Source organism: Cololabis saira, chromosome 19 (genome assembly GCF_033807715.1).
Source record: "Cololabis saira isolate AMF1-May2022 chromosome 19, fColSai1.1, whole genome shotgun sequence".
NCBI classification, from domain to species: domain Eukaryota; kingdom Metazoa; phylum Chordata; class Actinopteri; order Beloniformes; family Belonidae; genus Cololabis; species Cololabis saira.
Window position 1 is genome coordinate 2,405,750 of NC_084605.1, and position 18,933 is coordinate 2,424,682.

At 44.7% G+C, this 18,933-nt stretch overlaps 1 protein-coding gene across 2 annotated transcripts; it reads left to right on the forward strand.

The window, feature by feature from the left end:
• Positions 1–6,505: 6,505 nt before the first annotated feature.
• LOC133419836 (NACHT, LRR and PYD domains-containing protein 5-like) lies at positions 6,506–16,131 on the forward strand. 2 transcript variants are annotated; one of them, XM_061709290.1, is made up of 8 exons: positions 6,506–6,610; positions 7,452–7,530; positions 8,836–9,040; positions 11,877–13,659; positions 13,968–14,141; positions 14,331–14,501; positions 14,743–14,792; positions 14,923–16,131. In XM_061709290.1, the coding sequence occupies exons 1-8, from the start codon at positions 6,573–6,575 to the stop codon at positions 15,465–15,467; spliced, it is 3,045 nt and encodes a 1,014-aa protein (XP_061565274.1). In that variant the 5' UTR covers positions 6,506–6,572; the 3' UTR covers positions 15,468–16,131. The 2 variants fall into 2 exon arrangements, with proteins under 2 accessions (XP_061565274.1, XP_061565276.1); XM_061709292.1 differs by lacking the exons at positions 14,743–14,792; positions 14,923–16,131 and adding an exon at positions 14,577–14,700.
• Positions 16,132–18,933: the final 2,802 nt, after the last annotated feature.

Sequence of the window (18,933 nt, forward strand, 5' to 3'; positions counted from 1 at the left end):
AAAGTAGGGGCGGCAGTAGCTCAGGTGGCAGAGCGGGTCGTCCAATGATCGGAAGGTCGGCGGTTCGAATCCCGCTCTGTCCCAGTTTGCTGTCGTAGTGTCCTTGGGCAAGACACCTTACCCACCTTGCCCCGTGTGAATGTGTATGAATGTTGGTGGTGGTCGGAGGGGCCGTTAGGCGCGATATGGCAGCCACGCTTCCGTCAGTCTGCCCCAGGGCAGCTGTGGCTACAAACGTAGCTTACCACCACCAGAGAGAATGTGTATGAATGAATAATGATTTCTGTAAAGCGCTCTGGGTGCCTTGAAGGGTGCTATATAAATCCAAGTCATTATTATTATTAAAAGTAAAAGTAATATAAGGGGGGGAAAAGCCATTAAAGCTAAAAGCCATTGAAAATGAATGCCTCGTAGTATAATGCAAATATATTAAAGAACCATATATGTGCACTATTGAGCATTAACATGTGTTTCAGAGAGCAGACACGTACAAACCAATAGGGTGTCGGAATGGTATTATGTTTATACTTCTCATCCAACCACAACCAAATTCACTCTATCCGGATGGCACAATTTAACTGGATAGTTTTTTTTAAAAGGCCGAAATGAAATAGAGTAAGGCTGTTTTTAAAATGTAAGGAGTAAAAAGTACAGATAATTGCGTGAAAATGTAAGGAGTAAAAGTAAAAAGGTCGTCTGAAAAATAATTACTCCAGTGAAGTATACGTAACCAAAATTTCTACTTAAGTAAGGTAATGAAGTATTTGTACTTTGTTACTTGACACCTCTAGTTAAAGATTAGTTGGACATGCTTTCAGAAAAGGCTTATAGACACTATAGTTGGCTCAGAGAAAGATTTCCATGCACTTACATGATGAAGTTACCATAGGCAGGAGAAAGATTATGTGGGCTCATCAGCAGTTCCCATTTTCTTTATTTGAGACGTGTGACCCTTTTGTTAATTGGTGTGAATTAATGAATTGGCTGGTTCCACTGTGCCTCCTCTTTGTGCTCAACCTGTTGTAGGAAACACTTTGGCAAGCATTAGTATTTTCATACATTTCAGATTCCTTTTTTTTTTGTTATCCAGCCCTACCCTTTGTTGAGGGCAATTAGCAAATATATATTTTGCATGTACCCTGGAGGAAATCCATCAATCTGATCTCGTGACAGACCACAATTCTCTTTTGCTGTCAACATTATTTTAGCATAAAGCTCCCTGGGATTATCAACTACTTCCCTTTGAACTGTTAAGGCAATAAATATTGTAAAAAGGTCTGAGCTTGCTCTGGTGTGATTTTGGCAACAGCTGTGGGATTAAAGGGAATTCTACAAGCATCAAGTACTTTACTTTTCAAATCATGTGGCAAAGTTAGTTTAACAGCTGTTTCCTCTAGCCATTTTTGTTTATTTATTTAAAATCTCTTATCATTTAACTGGTTCTCTAATTTCATTTTTGTCTGCGTTGTGTTTTTAAATCCTTCTAGTAGAGCCATCAGCTTTTTTATTTTGATCAGTAAGCGAAGCTATTTGGGATTCTGCATTACGGCGTCTACTTTCATCCCTCCAAAGATCTGAGGGAGTTTGAAGTGCTTTAGTTATTTTAACCATATTTATTACTAACTAAGTAACAAATAAAACTAACAAATAAAACTATTGGTACTGTAATTACCATACATGTATTTTAATAGGACCAGTCAACTCTTTCTCTGACTCTCTTACTGAAAAACTTCCCAAAAACTTTCCATTTTTCTTTCTGTAAGATCCCTCCAAAAAACTTTCAATTACACTTACTTTTACCCACAAATCACTTGCTAATTCTTCCAAACATCAGTCTACTTCAGAGCATACAAATCATTCCTGTTAATGTAAGGAGAGCGAGTCAATTCTTACTGAAATGAAATATACCTCAAGTATTTGGGAGAGCGAATCATCCCCTTTTATTAAAAAAAACAGTTCCTCTACATACAGTATACGTCTATTTCTCACAAATATCTCAGTGTTCCAACACTTCTTATGGACCTCAAGTCCTGCATATGCTTTAAGTCCCACTGGACTATTCTTTTGGTACTCAGACCAACCATGGCGTTCTGGCCATTTCTCTCTTTAATGTTACCCGAGATATTAAACCTTTTTAGAAGAGCGAGTCAAATTCTAAGGCAGGATAAGCAAAGCATTCTCACAACACAATCAAATTCAAGTGTTATGAAATTGTCAGCATTCCTAAACATCTCTACAATAACCTTCCCAATAACCCCTTGCTCACAACCACACAGCGGACTTACCTAAAATTTTAGGATGACGTGAACCTTTTTTCTGGTACTCCAGTCCACAGACTTTCGACAACAACTCAGCAACAATAATTTGGGATTTTGCAAGTGGATCCTTTACCTCTGAAAATTTAGCTGGAAGTCACTGGTTGTGCCGTTGTTCTGAAAAAGGAGTTCCCATCAAAGGTCTATTGTCATCCGGGTCACAGCACCAAATTGTTGAGGAATTTATCAAAACCAGTTCAGAAGTCCGCTTTGTGGTATAGTGAGTTTTTATTCAGTAGCCGGCGGTCAGCAGGACCAGCACCGATCATGTCTGAGTTGGTGTGTCGAGCCTGGGTGATTGTGTCATGACTTTTTATACAGTAAGCTTCAAGGTACAGAAGGCAGGAAATACACAAACCAAGTGAGAGAAAAAAGTCATTTACAATCAGATGTGATCTGTGGCCAAATGTCATTGGCCGGGTTTCCCAGATCCAACCTCTCTTAAGGATTTAAGAGAGGTTCAAAGAAGGTTTCAACTAAGAGAGAACCCTAAGATACGGGTGTTTCCCAGATGACTTCTTAACACCGTCCTTTAGTTCCGCTCTTTCAGAAGCTCTTTGGAGGAGCTGTCCGGTTCTGAAACCAAATCAATCGATGCCAGGCAAATCGATCACCGATCACTATCAGCGCATTTTCACACGCAGCACTGCTACCTAACGCACTAATTCCTGCTGCCTGTGCGTTGTGTGTGTTATAATGAAAAACTAAGATGATAAATATAATTAAATGACCCTTTTTCATGATGAAAACAAGACTGGAACTAAATAAGAAGTAGTCTTGGTAAGAGAATAATGAGGAAATGTATTGTTTTGATTAAATGTGAAAGATGGACGAAAGGAGAAATTAAATTAACGACCATTCAGCATATTGGACCACATTGTATCCTCCTGACTAGTAAAACAGAATCCTTCACCTCAAAAAAATATTCTGAAGTTTATTTAGCTGCTTGACCGTTTTCACTATTGCATTTATCAACGTTGTATTTGCGGATGTTTGGAGACACAGCGGGTGTGGAGACCAGTGTTGGGACTAACGTTATTTAGTAACAGGTTACAGTAACGCCGTTAGTTTTGCGGTAACTAATACCGCAAAATAATAAAAAGTAATGCGTTAGAGTAGGCTATCTAACACATTACTTTTTAAATTCAGTAACGCAATTACCGATACCAAACGGTGCGTTACTCCGTTATTTCTGGCTACAGTGAGGCTTTTTTCCCCCACACGCAGAGACTGGGAGGGAACGTATTGTGTGTGCGTTCAAAAACATGACGGTCAAGAGCCAAAAGAAGGCGAGTTTCGCAAATCGCAACGTGGAATTACAGCAATCCCTGGTTTTTCGCAGGGGTTATGTTCCAAAAAGAACCCGTGATAAGTGAAATTATTTTTACAATTAGGCTATAGAGCGCTTCAAATTGCGGAGATCAGCCCCGCCTCGCACGTATTCCACTGCTCTTCTGAGCCGCTGCATCCCGACTCCGTAGCGTCTTTTTATCCTAAAGTCCGCGGTGCAGGTGGGTTTTTTCAAGAGAAGAAAATAGTTATGGGTCGTTGTTGTCGCTCTTTTTTCTTCTGGGCAAAAAGATTCTTTAATATAAACCGACACCATTGATTATATTTGAGACTGTAATGAACGATTCATCAAAGGATCCCGTTCTTCAGCTGCTGCTTCCCTGTCACCACACATGTAGGTGCTCGGGCTCGGGCTCGGGCAGGAGGATCGGTGTCACGGCTGCCTGGACAGCCCGGTCCGACAGCACGTCCAGGGGACTGAAGTGCTGACGCACGAATGCGTTCATAAAAACAGTTCTGCTTCGCACACGGCGACGCGGTTGATTTGCAGTGAGAACATGCTGTATAGCAGCCAAATTATCAAATAAATGATACTCATGATGATCGTTTTATTTGTGCGTAATGCATAAAGCATATACAGGAACACACTTGTTATTCCTTATTTTTCTTTATTTTCCCTTTGCTGTCACCAATGAATGCTAAACAATATAAATCTAAAGTATAAAATAGATCAAAATTTGTGCAGGGTGCATTGTTTTAATATGTCATTGCTTGGTGTGATATTGATTTGCCTGACGCGGGCTGGATCTGTGAGTCTTTGTTCACTAAGATGGTTGTAAAGACTGGGTCAGCAGCATCTTTCTTTTCCTTCTTAATGAAAGAGATTCTTAAGCTAAGAGCAACTCTGGGAAACGCGATTTTCTTTCACAGGCTCCTTAAGAAGGTTTGAAAGAAGTCTTTCGCTGTTAAGAACTACTTAACTGATCTGGGAAACCCGGCCATTATCTGGCATTTGGCCTGACTGTCACTAACTTCTAAATTACCCCATAGGGTGTTCTCGTGATTCAAGTCTGTTTGAACCAACTTCCAGGTGTCGTCTGCAGGGGGGGTGGGTAGGGAGCTGGGTAGGAAGTTGAAGCTAACACAAATGTGTTGGGTCCTAGTTCAAAGCCCTGCAGGAGGTAGGAAGCTGGAACTTGATTGACAATGGGTCAAGCGGGGGTATGAGACTGGGGCAACCTGCAAGGCGTCGTTGTCCCTGCAGGGGGGCCATGTGCTGTCACAATGCTTCATCAGAATGCACGGATTACTTTTTCCAAGTCATTATAGGTTCAAAACGATTTCAGGTGGGAGATGTTACGTAGCTGATAAAAACTGTTTTTAACCACAGAGCTTATCTGTTTGATAAGACTTAGCCCTGAATCCAGTAGAACCCCCAGGTTTCTTGCGTGGGATTTAACATGCGGGTCCAGGTGAGCTAGTTTACTTGCAACAGTGTTTGTTGATTTAGGAGGACCAAAGATGATGACTTCTGTTTTACCACTATTAAACTGGAGATAGTTGTTTGACATCCAGACTTTGATATCTGTACAGAGTTGGTGGATTTCAGTGGGAGGTACAGTTGAGAGTCATCTGCATATAAATGAAAAGAGATATTGTATTTTCTGATGATGTCGTCAAGGGGAGGCATGTAGAGGCAGAAGAGCAATGGGCCTAGTATGGACCCCTGAGGGGCCCCATAGGACGCAGATTCAATAGATGAGGAGAAACGGTCAATGGACACAGATAATGTCCTATGTTTAAGATAGGAATTGATCCAGTCCAGGGCTGTCCCCTTAATGCCTAAACACTGTTCAAGGGGAGTGAGAAGAATGTTATGATCCACGGTGTCGAATGCAGCACTAAGATCTAATAAGATCAGGGTTGCATTTTCCCCTGGATCTAAAGTGTGCATCAGACCATTAGTCACCGTAAGTTAGGCTGTTTCGGTCCTGTGAAGGGTTCTAAAACCAGACTGAAAAGGTTCTACAATGTTGTGCATGTTTGAAAAGGGAGCAACTGAGTAAAAACCTGCTCCAGAGCAGCTCGGATCAGCAGATACGGCTGTATCAGTGACTTCCTCCACCTCCCACTGGTTTCTGACTGCATTCAAGTGACATTAACACTAAAGAGAGGAGCAAACCAGAGCAGGATCAGCTGATCTCTGTCCAACACCAGTGATGTGTGTTTCCTCTGCAGATGAAGGTGTGTGTGTGAGCTGATGTGGACGTGAATTCAGCAGAATGGACCAGTGTGAGGACGGAGAGGACGGAGTCCCTCCCTCTAAAACCTCTCTGTGTGGGGAACATGAGAGTCGGAGCAAAGATCAGAGGTGAGATGAGCATCTCTAACTGTCCCTGACTCTTCTGCATGTCAGAGCTCAAGACTCACATCACCAAACACCATTATTACAGGAATCAACCTGGACCTGGCCCTGGACCTGGACCCGGACCCGGACCTGGACCTAAACTTAAACTTAAACCTAAACCTAAACCTAAACCTGGACCTGGACCCGGACCCGGACCCGGACCCGGACCCGGACCTAAACTTAAACTTAAACCTAAACCTAAACCTAAACCTGGACCTGGACCCGGACCCGGACCCGGACCTGGACCCGGACCTGGACCCGGACCTGGACCCAGCTGTGTGTCCTTAAAGAGCAACAAGTCAAAGGACCTTCATATTAAATTCAAAGGAGACCAGTGTTCTGCTGTAAAGAGGTGAGTGTGTCCAAACACTGCCAATGATTTTAATGTAATGCTTTTTAAATAGACTACATTTTTTCATCTGTAAACCTTCTTTTTCATATAAATAGAATATTTACATTTTGAACTTTTGTCTTCTATCAGTGTCCATCAGAAAAAAGACTCTCTTGAACCTGGACCCAGCTGTTTGTCCTTGAAGAGCGACCAGTCATTCGGCAGGTTAATGGACTTTAAAGGAGACCAACATTCTCCTTCAGAGAGGTGAGATGTATTTAAATGTTAGGAAATGTCCACATGTTTCTTCCTGAGTAGATCATGTAGTCCTGGACCCCTGTGGTCCTCTGTCACCTGATGGTGATGTGAGCTTCCTCCTCATAGATCTTCATCTCCTGTCAGGAGCTTTTTCCTCTGGTCGACACTTCTGGAGGTCTCACCTTCCAGAGGACTGATCCTGATGATGGTCCAGAGTTCCTCTTACTGATCCTGGTGATGGTCCAGAGTTCCTCTTACTGATCCTGATGATGGTCCAGAGTTCCTCTTACTGATCCTGATGATGGTCCAGAGTTCCTCTTACTGATCCTGATGATGGTCCAGAGTTCCTCTTACTGGTCCTGATGATGGTCCAGAGTTCCTCTTCCTGATGATGATACAGAGTTCCTCTTATTAATCCTGATGATGGTCCAGAGTTCCTCTTACTGATCCTGATGATGGTCCAGAGTTCCTCTTACTGATCCTGATGGTCCAGAGTTCCTCTTACTGATCCTGATGATGATCCAGAGTTACTCTTACTGGTCCTGATGATGATCCAGAGTTCCTCTTACTGATCCTGATGATGGTCCAGAGTTCCTCTTACTGATCCTGATGATGGTCCAGAGTTCCTCTTACTGATCCTGATGATGGTCCAGAGTTCCTCTTACTGATCCTGATGATGATCCAGAGTTCCTCATACTGATCCTGATGATGGTCCAGAGTTCCTCAGCTGCTTCATGTCTCCATCAGTTGTCCATGTTCCTGATCTTGTTGTAACTTTTCACTGAGGTCACATGTTCTCAGTGGGATCAGCAGAAATGATGTGAGCTAATTCTTCCTGGTTCCTCCACAGAGTGGACCAGCAGATCTCAGAGTCCCCCAGTGGTCCGTCTGTCCAGCAGCATCAGACCCAGCTGGACTCCATCTTTCAGGTCTGTACATGAACAACAACTGCTTCTCTATCTGTTGTCCTGATGTTTGTCTCCATGGTGTGTGCATGTGTGTGTGTGTGAGCGGTAAGTCTGTGAAACTTCGCCCCATAGCTGTCCTTGATGTTATCAGACGGCCCGGTACAGTTCTGATCCAGGTCCACAGGTGTCCTGGGAAGGGGAGGGCTAGTGGGGGCAGAGCATCTTGTTTTCATTCCACCAGGGAGATTGACTGGAGCAGCTGGCCAAGCTGTCAAGGTCAGATTATAGAGTCAACAATTGTATTGAAAAGAAACAGGCAGACTCCAGTAATTTTCCGTCTACCTTAAGTCTCTGGTTCATCAATGGCGACTCCAAACAGACGAATTTGTGATCAATTCCCGCCAAGCCGAGCTTCCAACTTCTCCAAGGTCTTATCCATCTTGCCAATAAGCTCAAAGACTGCCGCTAGCCTGCGATTCTGTTCACCGGCAGCGACAAGAATCGCATCCAGCTTGCGGTTTTGCTCCCCCAACGTTAAAGTCTGAGTGTTGGTTGCAGAGCTTATTCCCTCAGCCACATCCGGCAGTTCAGAAAGGGCCAGAACAGCTGTCGACGACTTACGCATTTGACGATAGACCAGGAATCCCCCCACTCCAATTAGCAAAAATCCTGCTATCATAACATGGGTCCAACATGGACCTGATGTTTGTCTCCATGCTGGTCTCTGGAGACCAGTGGACTGTCAGTCTGTCCAACATGGGTCTGATGTTTGTCTCCATGCTGGTCTCTGGAGACCAGTGGACTGTCAGTCTGTCCAACATGGGTCTGATGTTTGTCTCCATGCTGGTCTCTGGAGACCAGTGGACTGTCAGTCTGTCCATCATGGACCTGATTTTTGTCTCCATGCTGGTCTCTGGAGACCAGTGGACTGTCAGTCCGTCCAACATGGACCTGATGTTTGTCTTCATGCTGGTCTCTGGAGACCAGTGGACTGTCAGTCTGTCCAACATGGGTCTGATGTTTGTCTCCATGCTGGTCTCTGGAGACCAGTGGACTGTCAGTCTGTCCAACATGGGTCTGATGTTTGTCTCCATGCTGGTCTCTGGAGACCAGTGGACTGTCAGTCTGTCCATCATGGACCTGATTTTTGTCTCCATGCTGGTCTCTGGAGACCAGTGGACTGTCAGTCCGTCCAACATGGACCTGATGTTTGTCTTCATGCTGGTCTCTGGAGACCAGTGGACTGTCAGTCTGTCCAACGTGGGTCTGAGGTTTGTCTCTGTGGTTTCAGTCTGGTTGTGTCCTTCATGTGGTCTTCTGTTCCAGCTGCTGGAGGACAACATTGTAATGTTTGTGAAGAACGAGCTGAAGAAGATCCAGAAGGGTTTGAGTCCAGATTACCCAGAATCCCTAGAGCATCTGTTGCAGGGTGAGATTGAAGAGCAGAGGAGCAGAGATGCATTTGTGAAGATCACAGTCAACTTCCTGAGGAGAATGAAGCAGGAGGAGCTGGCTGAGTGTCTGCAGAGCAGTAAGAGGATTTCTCTGAACATTTAATCTGCTGGATAAATGACCCAGAATGCCCCAGGAGATGAACAACATTCACAGATCAGCACAACATTAAACCCACTGAAAGATGTTGTTCCAACAATGTTCTGGTAGAATCAGATCTGCATTCTTGATCCACATGAAGGTTGTTTTGACCGTTGTCACCCGGCTAAACATTTCTGCAGACCAGTCGTCCCCACATGGTCCCGGCACCTCCCAGTAGCAGCGTCCGTGTACAGGAAAGCAGTAAACCTCAATAAACATGTTTAACCAACCAACACCACAAGATAACTGGAAGATTGTAGTCCAGGTTTTCCTCTTCCAGGAATCCTGCTGAGCTCCAGATTGTCTTTATGGTTCTACAGATTATTGGACCAGATCATCTTCTGGTGTTTTCAAATCCCAAACCTGGAAAATCCACTTCACAGACACCACAACAATAACAAGAACACAACAACCCACAAACCCACGACCCATCAGGGCTGTACTGCTAACATCCTGGTACTAGAAACTCCAGGACTCCAGATGTTGTTGTCACTTCCACGTCCTGAATGTTCAGAGGTGTTTTGGTGGTAAAAGTGATTCTACTCAGTAATAATAATAATAATAATAATAATGACTTAGATTTATATAGCGCCCTTCAAGGCACCCAGAGCGCTTTACATAAATCATTATTCATTCATCCAAATCCTCACTGGTGGTGGTAGCTACATTTGTAGCCACAGCTGCCCTGGGGCAGACTGACAGAAGCGTGGCTGCCATATCGTGCCTAACGGCCCCTCCGACCACCACCAACTTTTTTTTTCAATAAATCTGTTTATTGTAAACAGGACAATGATAAAAACAATAACAAGAGCAACAAAGCGAAGTGCCTTTGCCAGGTCATTTAAAAAAAATACTTTGCTCTTATGGATGTTTAGTTTGTAGCCTGATATGCGGCCAAACCTATCTAAAATTGCTAATATCGCGGAAAGAGAGGATATGGGGAGATCATGAGCAGCAGGTCGTCAGCGTAAAGAGACAGCTTATGAATCATGCCGTGGCGATTAATACCCTCATGGGTTCTGAGCCAGATAGCGAGGGGTTCAATGGCTTTATTGAACAGGAGCGGCAAAAGAGGACAGCCCTGGCGCGTCCCACGCTGGAGAGAGAAAGGCGGAGAATGAATTCCATTAGTGTGTACAGAGGCAGTTGGAGAGGCATAAAGTAATTTAATCCAGGAAATAAATTGGGAATCAAAGCCGAATTTTTCTAAAATGAAAAATAGGTAGCCCCACTCTACCCTATCGAATGCCTTCTCAGCATCAAGTGTCACTACAATTTCAGGGGTGATAGAGGAGGGTGAGAAAATGATATTAAGTAATCTCCTAGTATTGAAAAAAGAGTGTCTCCCCACCATAAAGCCTGTTTGGTCTGGCGAGATTATATCTGACAATACGCGTTGAAGGCGAAGGGCCAGTATTTTGGCCAGTATTTTGCAGTCCACATTCAGCAACAAAATCGGTCTATAACTGCTGCAGGAAGTGGGGTCTTTGTCTTTCTTGAGGAGCAGGGATATAGATGCCATGGACAGAGCTTCTGGTAATTGACCTTTCTGAAAGGAGTCATTGTACATCCTGGCTAAAATCGGGGCTAAATGAGAAGAGTACGCCTTGAAAAATTCAACAGTGTAGCCATCGGGTCCAGGGGATTTTCCATTTTGCATAGATTTAATTGCTTTTTGTATCTCAAGGGTAGAGATTGGGCTGCCTAATTCACTAGCGGTGGCCTTGTCAATTTTGGGGTACGTTAAGAAGTCAAGAGGGTTGGGAGTCATAGTGAAGATTGAGGGACATTCCGAAGTATAGAGTTTGGTGTAGAATTCCAAAAAAGAACTATTAATTTCAGCAGGATTGGATGTGAGTTGGCCATTGGGCGATCTGATTTGTGGGATTAGCCTGGAGCTTGTTGAGCTAGGAGCCTCCCAGCTTTGTCACCTTGTTCAAAGAAGCGTTGCCTGCATTGTCTCAGTTGTCTCTCAACGATGCCTGTCATAAGAAGGTCGTGCTCTGAAAGTAATAAGAGGCGTTTTTTATAGAGAGGGGGGGAGGGGGAAAGGGAGTATGCTTCATCAAGTGTGCGAAGTTCGTTGAGAATATCTGTTAGCCTAGTCTTTTCTGCTCGCCTCTTATGTGAAACGTACGCAATGACCTGCCCACGTACAGTGGCCTTAAGTGCCTCCCCTAGAGTACCACTACCAACGTCCGAGGTGTCCTTTATTTCAATGTAAGAGGAAATCTGCGTGGAGATAAAGTCTCTAAATGCACCTGAAAGTAGATCAGAACTGAACTTCCAGAGTGGAGGGGAGGATGGAGCAGAAGAAAAAATGATGTCGACGGATGTAGGAGCATGGTCTGAGACAGCTATAGGATGGTATTCGCATGAGTTGATTAGATGTAGCAAATTGTTGTCCAGTAAAAAAAAGTCAATTCGTGAGAAAGTGTGGTGTCTGTGTGAGAAGAAAGAAAAAGCTTTACTTTGTGGGTTAGTAAATCTCCAGGGGTCTGAGAGGCCTAATTGTGATGCGTAGTGTAAAACTACATTGGCTGATTTAGAGAGAGTAGTTTGTGTGGGTGATGATCTGTCGAGACCCACGTTCTGAACCAAGTTCCAATCTCCTGCCACCACCACCAACATTCATACACATTCATACACACGTATAGTACAGCTCATCGTAACGTTAGAGTTGATCAGTGTCGGTTCACATCCTGATTCTTTAGGAGAATTTAGTTGAACTTCATAAAACACTAATTGGTTTCTTTTTTTCCACTTTTATTAAGGTACTTTTGCTGAAGTTTGTAAAAAGCAGCTGAAGTCTAGGCTGAAGAAGAAGTCCCGGTGTGTGTTTGAGGGGCTTGGTAAAGCAGGAAACCCAACCCTTCTAAAGCAGATCTACACAGAACTCTACATCACAGAGGGAGGGACCGGAGAGGTCAACGAAGAACATGAAGTCAGACAGATTGAAGCAGCTTCCAGGAAACCAGACGGAGCAGAAACAACCATCAGACAGGAAGACATCTTTAAACGCCCACCTGGAAGAGGAGGACCAATCAGAACGGTGATGACGAAGGGAGTGGCCGGCATCGGGAAAACAGTCCTAACCCAGAAGTTTAGTCTGGACTGGGCTAAAGGCAGAACCAACCAGGACATCCAGTTCCTGCTTCCATTCACCTTCAGACAGCTGAATGTGCTGAGAGAGGAGAAGTTCAGCTTGCTGGAACTAGTTCATCACTTCTTCTCGGAAACCAAAGGAATCTGCAGCTTTGAAGAGTTCCAGGTCGTGTTCATCTTTGACGGTCTGGATGAAAGTCGACTTCCTCTGAACTTCCACAACAATAAGGACCTGACTGATGTTACAGAGTCCACCTCACTGGACGTGCTGCTGACAAACCTCATCAGGGGGAACCTGCTTCCTTCTGCTCGTCTCTGGATCACCACACGACCCGCAGCAGCCAATCAGATCCCTCCTGACTGTGTCTCCATGGTGACAGAAGTCAGAGGGTTCACTGACCCACAGAAGGAGAAATACTTCAGGAAGAAGATCAAAAACAAGAAGCAGACCAGCACGATCATCTCCCACATCAAGACATCACGGAGCCTCCACATCATGTGCCACATCCCAGTCTTCTGCTGGATCACTGCTACGGTCCTGGAGAACGTTCTGGAGAATGTCCTGGAGAATGTCCTGGAAACCAGAGAGGGAGGGGAGCTGCCCAAGACCCTGACTGAGATGTACATCCACTTCCTGGTGGTCCAGGCCAAACTGAAAAAGGTCAAGTATGACGGAGGAGCTGAGACGGATCCACACTGGAGTCCAGAGAGCAGGAAGATGATCAAGTCTCTGGGAAAACTGGCTTTTGAGCAGCTGCAGAAAGGAAACCTGATCTTCTATGAAACAGACCTGAGAGAGTGTGGTATCGATGTCAGAGAGGCTTCATGGTACTCAGGAGTGTTCACCCAGATCTTTAGGGAGGAGAGTGGCCTTGTCCAGGACCAGGTCTTCTGCTTCATCCATCTGAGTGTCCAGGAGTTTCTGGCTGCTCTTCATGTCCATCTGACCTTCATCAAGTCTGGAGTCAACCTGCTGGAGGAACAGAGAAACACAGAGACTGACCTCTATCAGAGTGCTGTGGACAAGGCCTTACAGAGTCCCAACGGACACCTGGACTTGTTCCTGCGCTTTCTCCTGGGTCTTTCACTGGAGACCAATCAGAACCTCCTACGAGGTCTGTTGGAACCAAAACAAAGAAGTTCACAGAACAATCAGGAAACAGTTAAATACATCAAGGAGAAGATCAGTGAGGGTCTGTCTGCAGAGAGAAGCATCAACCTGTTCCACTGTCTGAATGAACTGAACGATGGTTCTCTGGTGGAGGAGGTCCAACGGTCCCTGAGGTCTGGACGTCTCTCCACAGATGAACTGTCTCCTGCTCAGTGGTCGGCTCTGGCCTTCATCTTACTGTCATCAGGAGATCTGGAGGTGTTTGACCTGAAGAAGTTCTCAGCTTCAGAGGAGGCACTACGGAGGCTGCTGCCGGTGGTCAAAGCCTCCAAGAAAGCTGTGTAAGGACGAACACGGACAGATCTGTTTTAGTTACCATCACATGTTCTTGGAGGAAACCAGTTAAATTCACTGTTCAAATAAGTTCAGGTTGATGTGGGACCAGTTCTCCTCAATGACTCATCTCAGGAAAATTTACATGCAGAGTAGAGAAATGCAGCTTTGATCAAGACTGTAGTGCAGCGACACTTATTGATTAATAGTTGAATTGATCAGTATTCATTGATATATCATTTACAGGTATATCTTTGTTAAATGACATAATCAACTTTTAAATGACCTAATGATCTCTCTTTAATCTCCTCTGCAGGTTGAGTGGCTGTAACCTCTCAGAGAACATCTGTCCACTTCTGTCCTCAGTTCTCAGCTCTCAGTCCTCCAGTCTGACAGAACTGGACCTGAGCAACAACGACCTGCAGGATTCTGGACTGGAGAAGCTGTGTCCTGGACTGGAGAGTCCACACTGTCACCTGGAGTCTCTCAGGTCAGAATCCACCAAGTGTTCAACTGGTGACCGTTGGAACTGCGGTTGATATTGAAGATTGTTGATGTGTTTCTGCTGATCCTCTGACTTCTCCTTCAGCTCCATCATCAGGTGAACACGAGGACAGAGTCAGCTTTAGTGTCAGAGCAGTTCTCTCAGAGTCTCTGTATATGTGTTGTGTGTCTGCAGGCTGTCAGGCTGTCTGATCTCAGAGGAAGGAAGTGCTTCTCTGGTCTCAGCTCTGACCTCCAACCCCTCCCACCTGAGAGAGCTGGACCTGAGCTACAACCACCCAGGAGAGTCAGCATGGGAGCTTCAGTCTGGACTGAATGATCCCCACTGGAGACTGGATACTCTCAGGTAGGACAGTCTCAGGTAGGACACTCTCAGGTAGGACACACTCAGGTAGGACACTCTCAGGTAGGACACTCTCAGGTAGGACACTCTCAGGTAGGACACACTCAGGTAGGACACTCTCAGGTAGGACGTTGGGACGTTGGGAGGTAGGACGGTGGGATGTTATTTAGAGGACCCTGGTCCTCTAAATAACATCCCACCCCTGAGAGAGACTGAGCTGGTCTGATCCTCCTCCTCCTTCCAGGGTGAAGCCTGCTGGACAACGATTTCTGACACCAGGAGGTCTGAGGAAGTGTAAGTTTGTTTCTATTTCATTCACACGTACAACCATCTTCACACTGACACATCACTCGTTCATGAGTCCATCAGTGATCAATAACTGATCAATAATAACTGCAGCTGGGTTGTTTGTTCTCTCCATCAGATTCCTGTCAACTCACCGTCGACACAAACACAGTCCACAACAACATCCAACTGTCTGACAACAACAGGAAGATGATGTTTGTGAAGGAGGATCAGTCATATCCTAATCATCCAGACAGGTTTGATGTCTATCATCAGCTGCTGTGTAGAGAAGTTCTGACAGGTCGCTGTTATTGGGAGGTCCAGAAGAGAGAAGCAGTTTATATATCAGTGAGTTACGAAATAATCAGCAGGAAAGGAAAGTCTGCTGACTGTAGGTTTGGATGGAACGATCATTCCTGGAGTCTGGACTGTTTTGGTAATGGTCGGTACCGCGTCTGTCACAATAACGGATACACACCTTCCTCCCCCCCTTCCTCAGTCTCTGACAGATTAGCAGTGTACGTGGATGTTCCTGCTGGAATTCTTTCCTTCTACAGCATCTCCTCTGACAGACTGATCCTCCTCCACACCTTCAACACCACATTTACTGAACCTCTCTATGCCGGCTTCAGGCTCTGGCCTGGTTCTGGGTCTGGTTCTGGTTCTTCAGTGTCTCTGTGTTGAGTTCAGTCTTCTCCTGTCAGAGAAACTGTCTCTGTTGGACAGATAGTTGAGTCTGTACATGTCTGTCTCTGTTCCCACCAGAACACCTGAATGGTGAAACTGTTCTGAATGATTCCTTGGAAACTTCTTCCTCTTCCGGTCCTTTAAAGGTGAAGCTGCCGTTTTTCCAGGATCCACATGTTGTTCTTCCGTCTGTTTCCAGACAGATCTGAGCACAAGGTTGCTGTGCAGCCAGGGTTCATCCTGGTCTTTATTCTCACCACTTCCTATTCCAGCCGTGACATCACTACTGGACTGTCAGTTCTCTGTCATGGTAAAGGGTGTATGTGAGAATGTGAGCAACCCCTCCCCTTCTCACCGTCACCGGACTTTGTAAATATGTGAGTGGCGTGTGCCGGCGCGGGAGCGCGGAGCGTTCCGACTCACTTTCACCACACCTACAACTCACCTGAATCAGTTCTCTCCACATTCATCCTGGCGGGTAGTGAGGTGCCCACTGCCCGTCTCATTTTCATCCATCCACAGTTGACAACGCCAATATAGCACACGGACTCTCAAACATTCAGACACTTGCATATATGCACACATTCACCTGCACGTCCCCCCCTGCTCCGCAGTGGCAGCGCCGCTGCAGGGCCGGGCTTTATCAAGCCGGGTGGCCATAGGCCCGTTTGGCCATAGCCCATGGTTGCCCACTCCTGGGCAACCATGGGCTATGGCCACCCGGGCCCTGGATGTTTTTTTTTTGTATGTTTATGTTTGTACTAATAATTATATTAAATTGTATTAGATGTGGGGGCATTATATAAAGTGTTTAAAGTATAATTATTATTGTTGATTATATTATATTTTGGGTGAGGTTGTACAGCAGTTGGGGACTGTTATGTTGTTGGTGTTCCCCTCAAATAATGGTTTGCCCCAATTAAGTTTGTCAGGCTGTGCAGTATTTAAAGAAGCCACATTCAGCCCTTTTGGGCGCTGAGTGGAGGTAGCTTGCTGTGAGGCCGGGGGAGGCCGCTCCAGTCCCTCACAGTGTGTTTCTATGTGAGTTTATTGTATGAATAAAATGATCCATCCATCATCTAGAACTGCTTCTTTATGTTCAGGGTCCCGGGGGTCAGCCTGGTTGATTTTACACCGAACTATAATGAATGTACAATAATGTATTGAATTAATTGATATACATTTTTCTGTACCTGAATTAAATTCTTCAATTTTCAAAACTTTATTTTCTCCACTATTTCTTCAGTGTTTTAAATTTCAAGAGTTGAAGATGAGACATTCAAAGTAAAATAATTCAGATTGTCCAAGTTAAACGGGCCGAATTCAGAGGTTAAAGTTCACTGTCAGAAAATCCCTCTTAAAAGGAACCCTGGCTATTAAGACATGTAGGTCTTAAAAGATAAATGTTGGTATCAATTATAACAATGTGATATAAAAAACCTTTTTGATGTCTTCGTTTTTATAAAATTTGAAAATATAATTTAACATGTAGGTCGCCATTGTTTTTTACATTCTGGGTAGTCACGTCACACGGTGGCTCCTGCTAACCCCCGTCCACTGTTTGACACCCAGAAACAGATGAAAACACAGCTAAACAGGTGGCGGCGCACCAGAAACACAGATCAAAACACAACTAAACATTAAGGTGACGGCGCACCTACAAAAAAGTAAAAAAAAAAAAAAAAAAAAAAAGTACAGCATCATACAGCATCATACAGCATGAACTATAAAAACACCATAAAACTCAGATAGACTAACAGACCACACGTTTCAACTAGCAGATAACCGATGCTACAATAAAAACCCCAGCCAGATCTGATGTCATTAAATTAAATAAAGATGTTCTTGCCTATTAGAAGCGAAGTCTGCGCCTCCCGTTTCGTCAAAGTCCCGGGCCAGTCCCCTCAGCCTCTGGTCTGTCATCACCCAGCACCGAAGCCGGTTTTAGGGGGGGCAGGGGTGGGTTATGCCCACCCAAACGTGCCTCCTGCCGAGTGGCGTCTCCATCCCGGCCAGAGCGGCGAGAGCGGAGAGCGGATGGCGGTGCGCTGCAGGCTCTAAAACCCCGGCTACGCCGTCTACGCCGTAGGCTACGCCGTCTACGCCGGAGGCTACGCCGTCTACGCAGGAGCCTAATGCACTGGTAAGATGCGTACGACATTGATAATTTTTGCAGATCTCCCGTGCATCACAGAACTTTGATCCAGTTTGCCTGAACCGAGACGTCCTAGGGGCTCCCTCGTCAGCCTCCACGGCCGGGAGAGTGCTGCTCATCTATGTTTTAGATACCTGTCCCAGTTAAACTAACGTGGCTTATCTTCCCAGAGCCACCGCTCTACGTCATCGCCCCCAGAATGCATTGCGCAGGTAAAACATGGTCAAAATATGTGATAAACATTGTAGATTTTTAAAGCAATTAGATTATTTTATGTGTTTCTAACAACATATTTTAGTATAAGAGAACAATTGTGGCTAATTAGGGACTACATGTCTTAATAGCCAGGGTTCCTTTTAACATCCGGGCCACTAGGATAACTAGTCAACCAGGATGACGTCAAACTGGCATCCAACCAATCAAATCATGGTCCGTCGGTCACATGACACTTCAGTCTCAGGCAGCCAAGGATGGCGCCACATCTGCAACATCCTCCTTTGCTGAGTGTTTAACGTTTTATATCTCCCGATTATCTTCTTCATTAGTGCCGTTTAATAGATCAAACCAACTTCTAACTTTTCTTGTGATTTTTTTTTTAATTTTCATGTGGTGTTCAGCCATTAAAACGTTGTTAGTTTGTTTTTCCAAGCAAAATTCAGACTCAGACTTCTTTATTGTCATTCGACCCATTTTCAGGATAAACGAAAGGCAGATTCAGGTCTTGGTGCAGCTTATAAGTGGACTGAGTCATAATAATAACAGAAGTAAAATAACATAATAAAATAGTAAAGTAAGCATAATACACACTGCCCTTTACACTAGAAACTACACGTTTGTTCCATTTAACCACATTATCGTGTGTAATTCATCTTAATTACAGAAGTATTCATCAATTACAGACTGCAATTACATGAATTAATGTCCAGGGACAGATGAAGATTGTTTTTGCACTAGTTCCCCTAGAAAGAGACTCGTTAGCGTCGTGCTCTTGTTTTTGTTTTTATTTTGAAAGAATTAAAAGTAATAAGTAAGTAATTTTTTAATGTAATTCTTCTAACTTTACACTTTGTTCAGTTACTACATATCACCACCAGATGTGTTGTGATCGAATTAATCACCCCGGGTTCTTTGATCGAGCTGGAAAAGGTAAATAAAGACACAAAAGACTGGGATAGAATTAAAGAAGGCCTCATGAGGGAGGGAGATACAGCAGAGCAGAGCTCTTGCAGCCTGCTTGTACAATTGTCCTGCTGATATCTGCCCCTTCCTGTCCTGAGAACAAGTTTTATTGCTCTTAGAGAAAAGGGG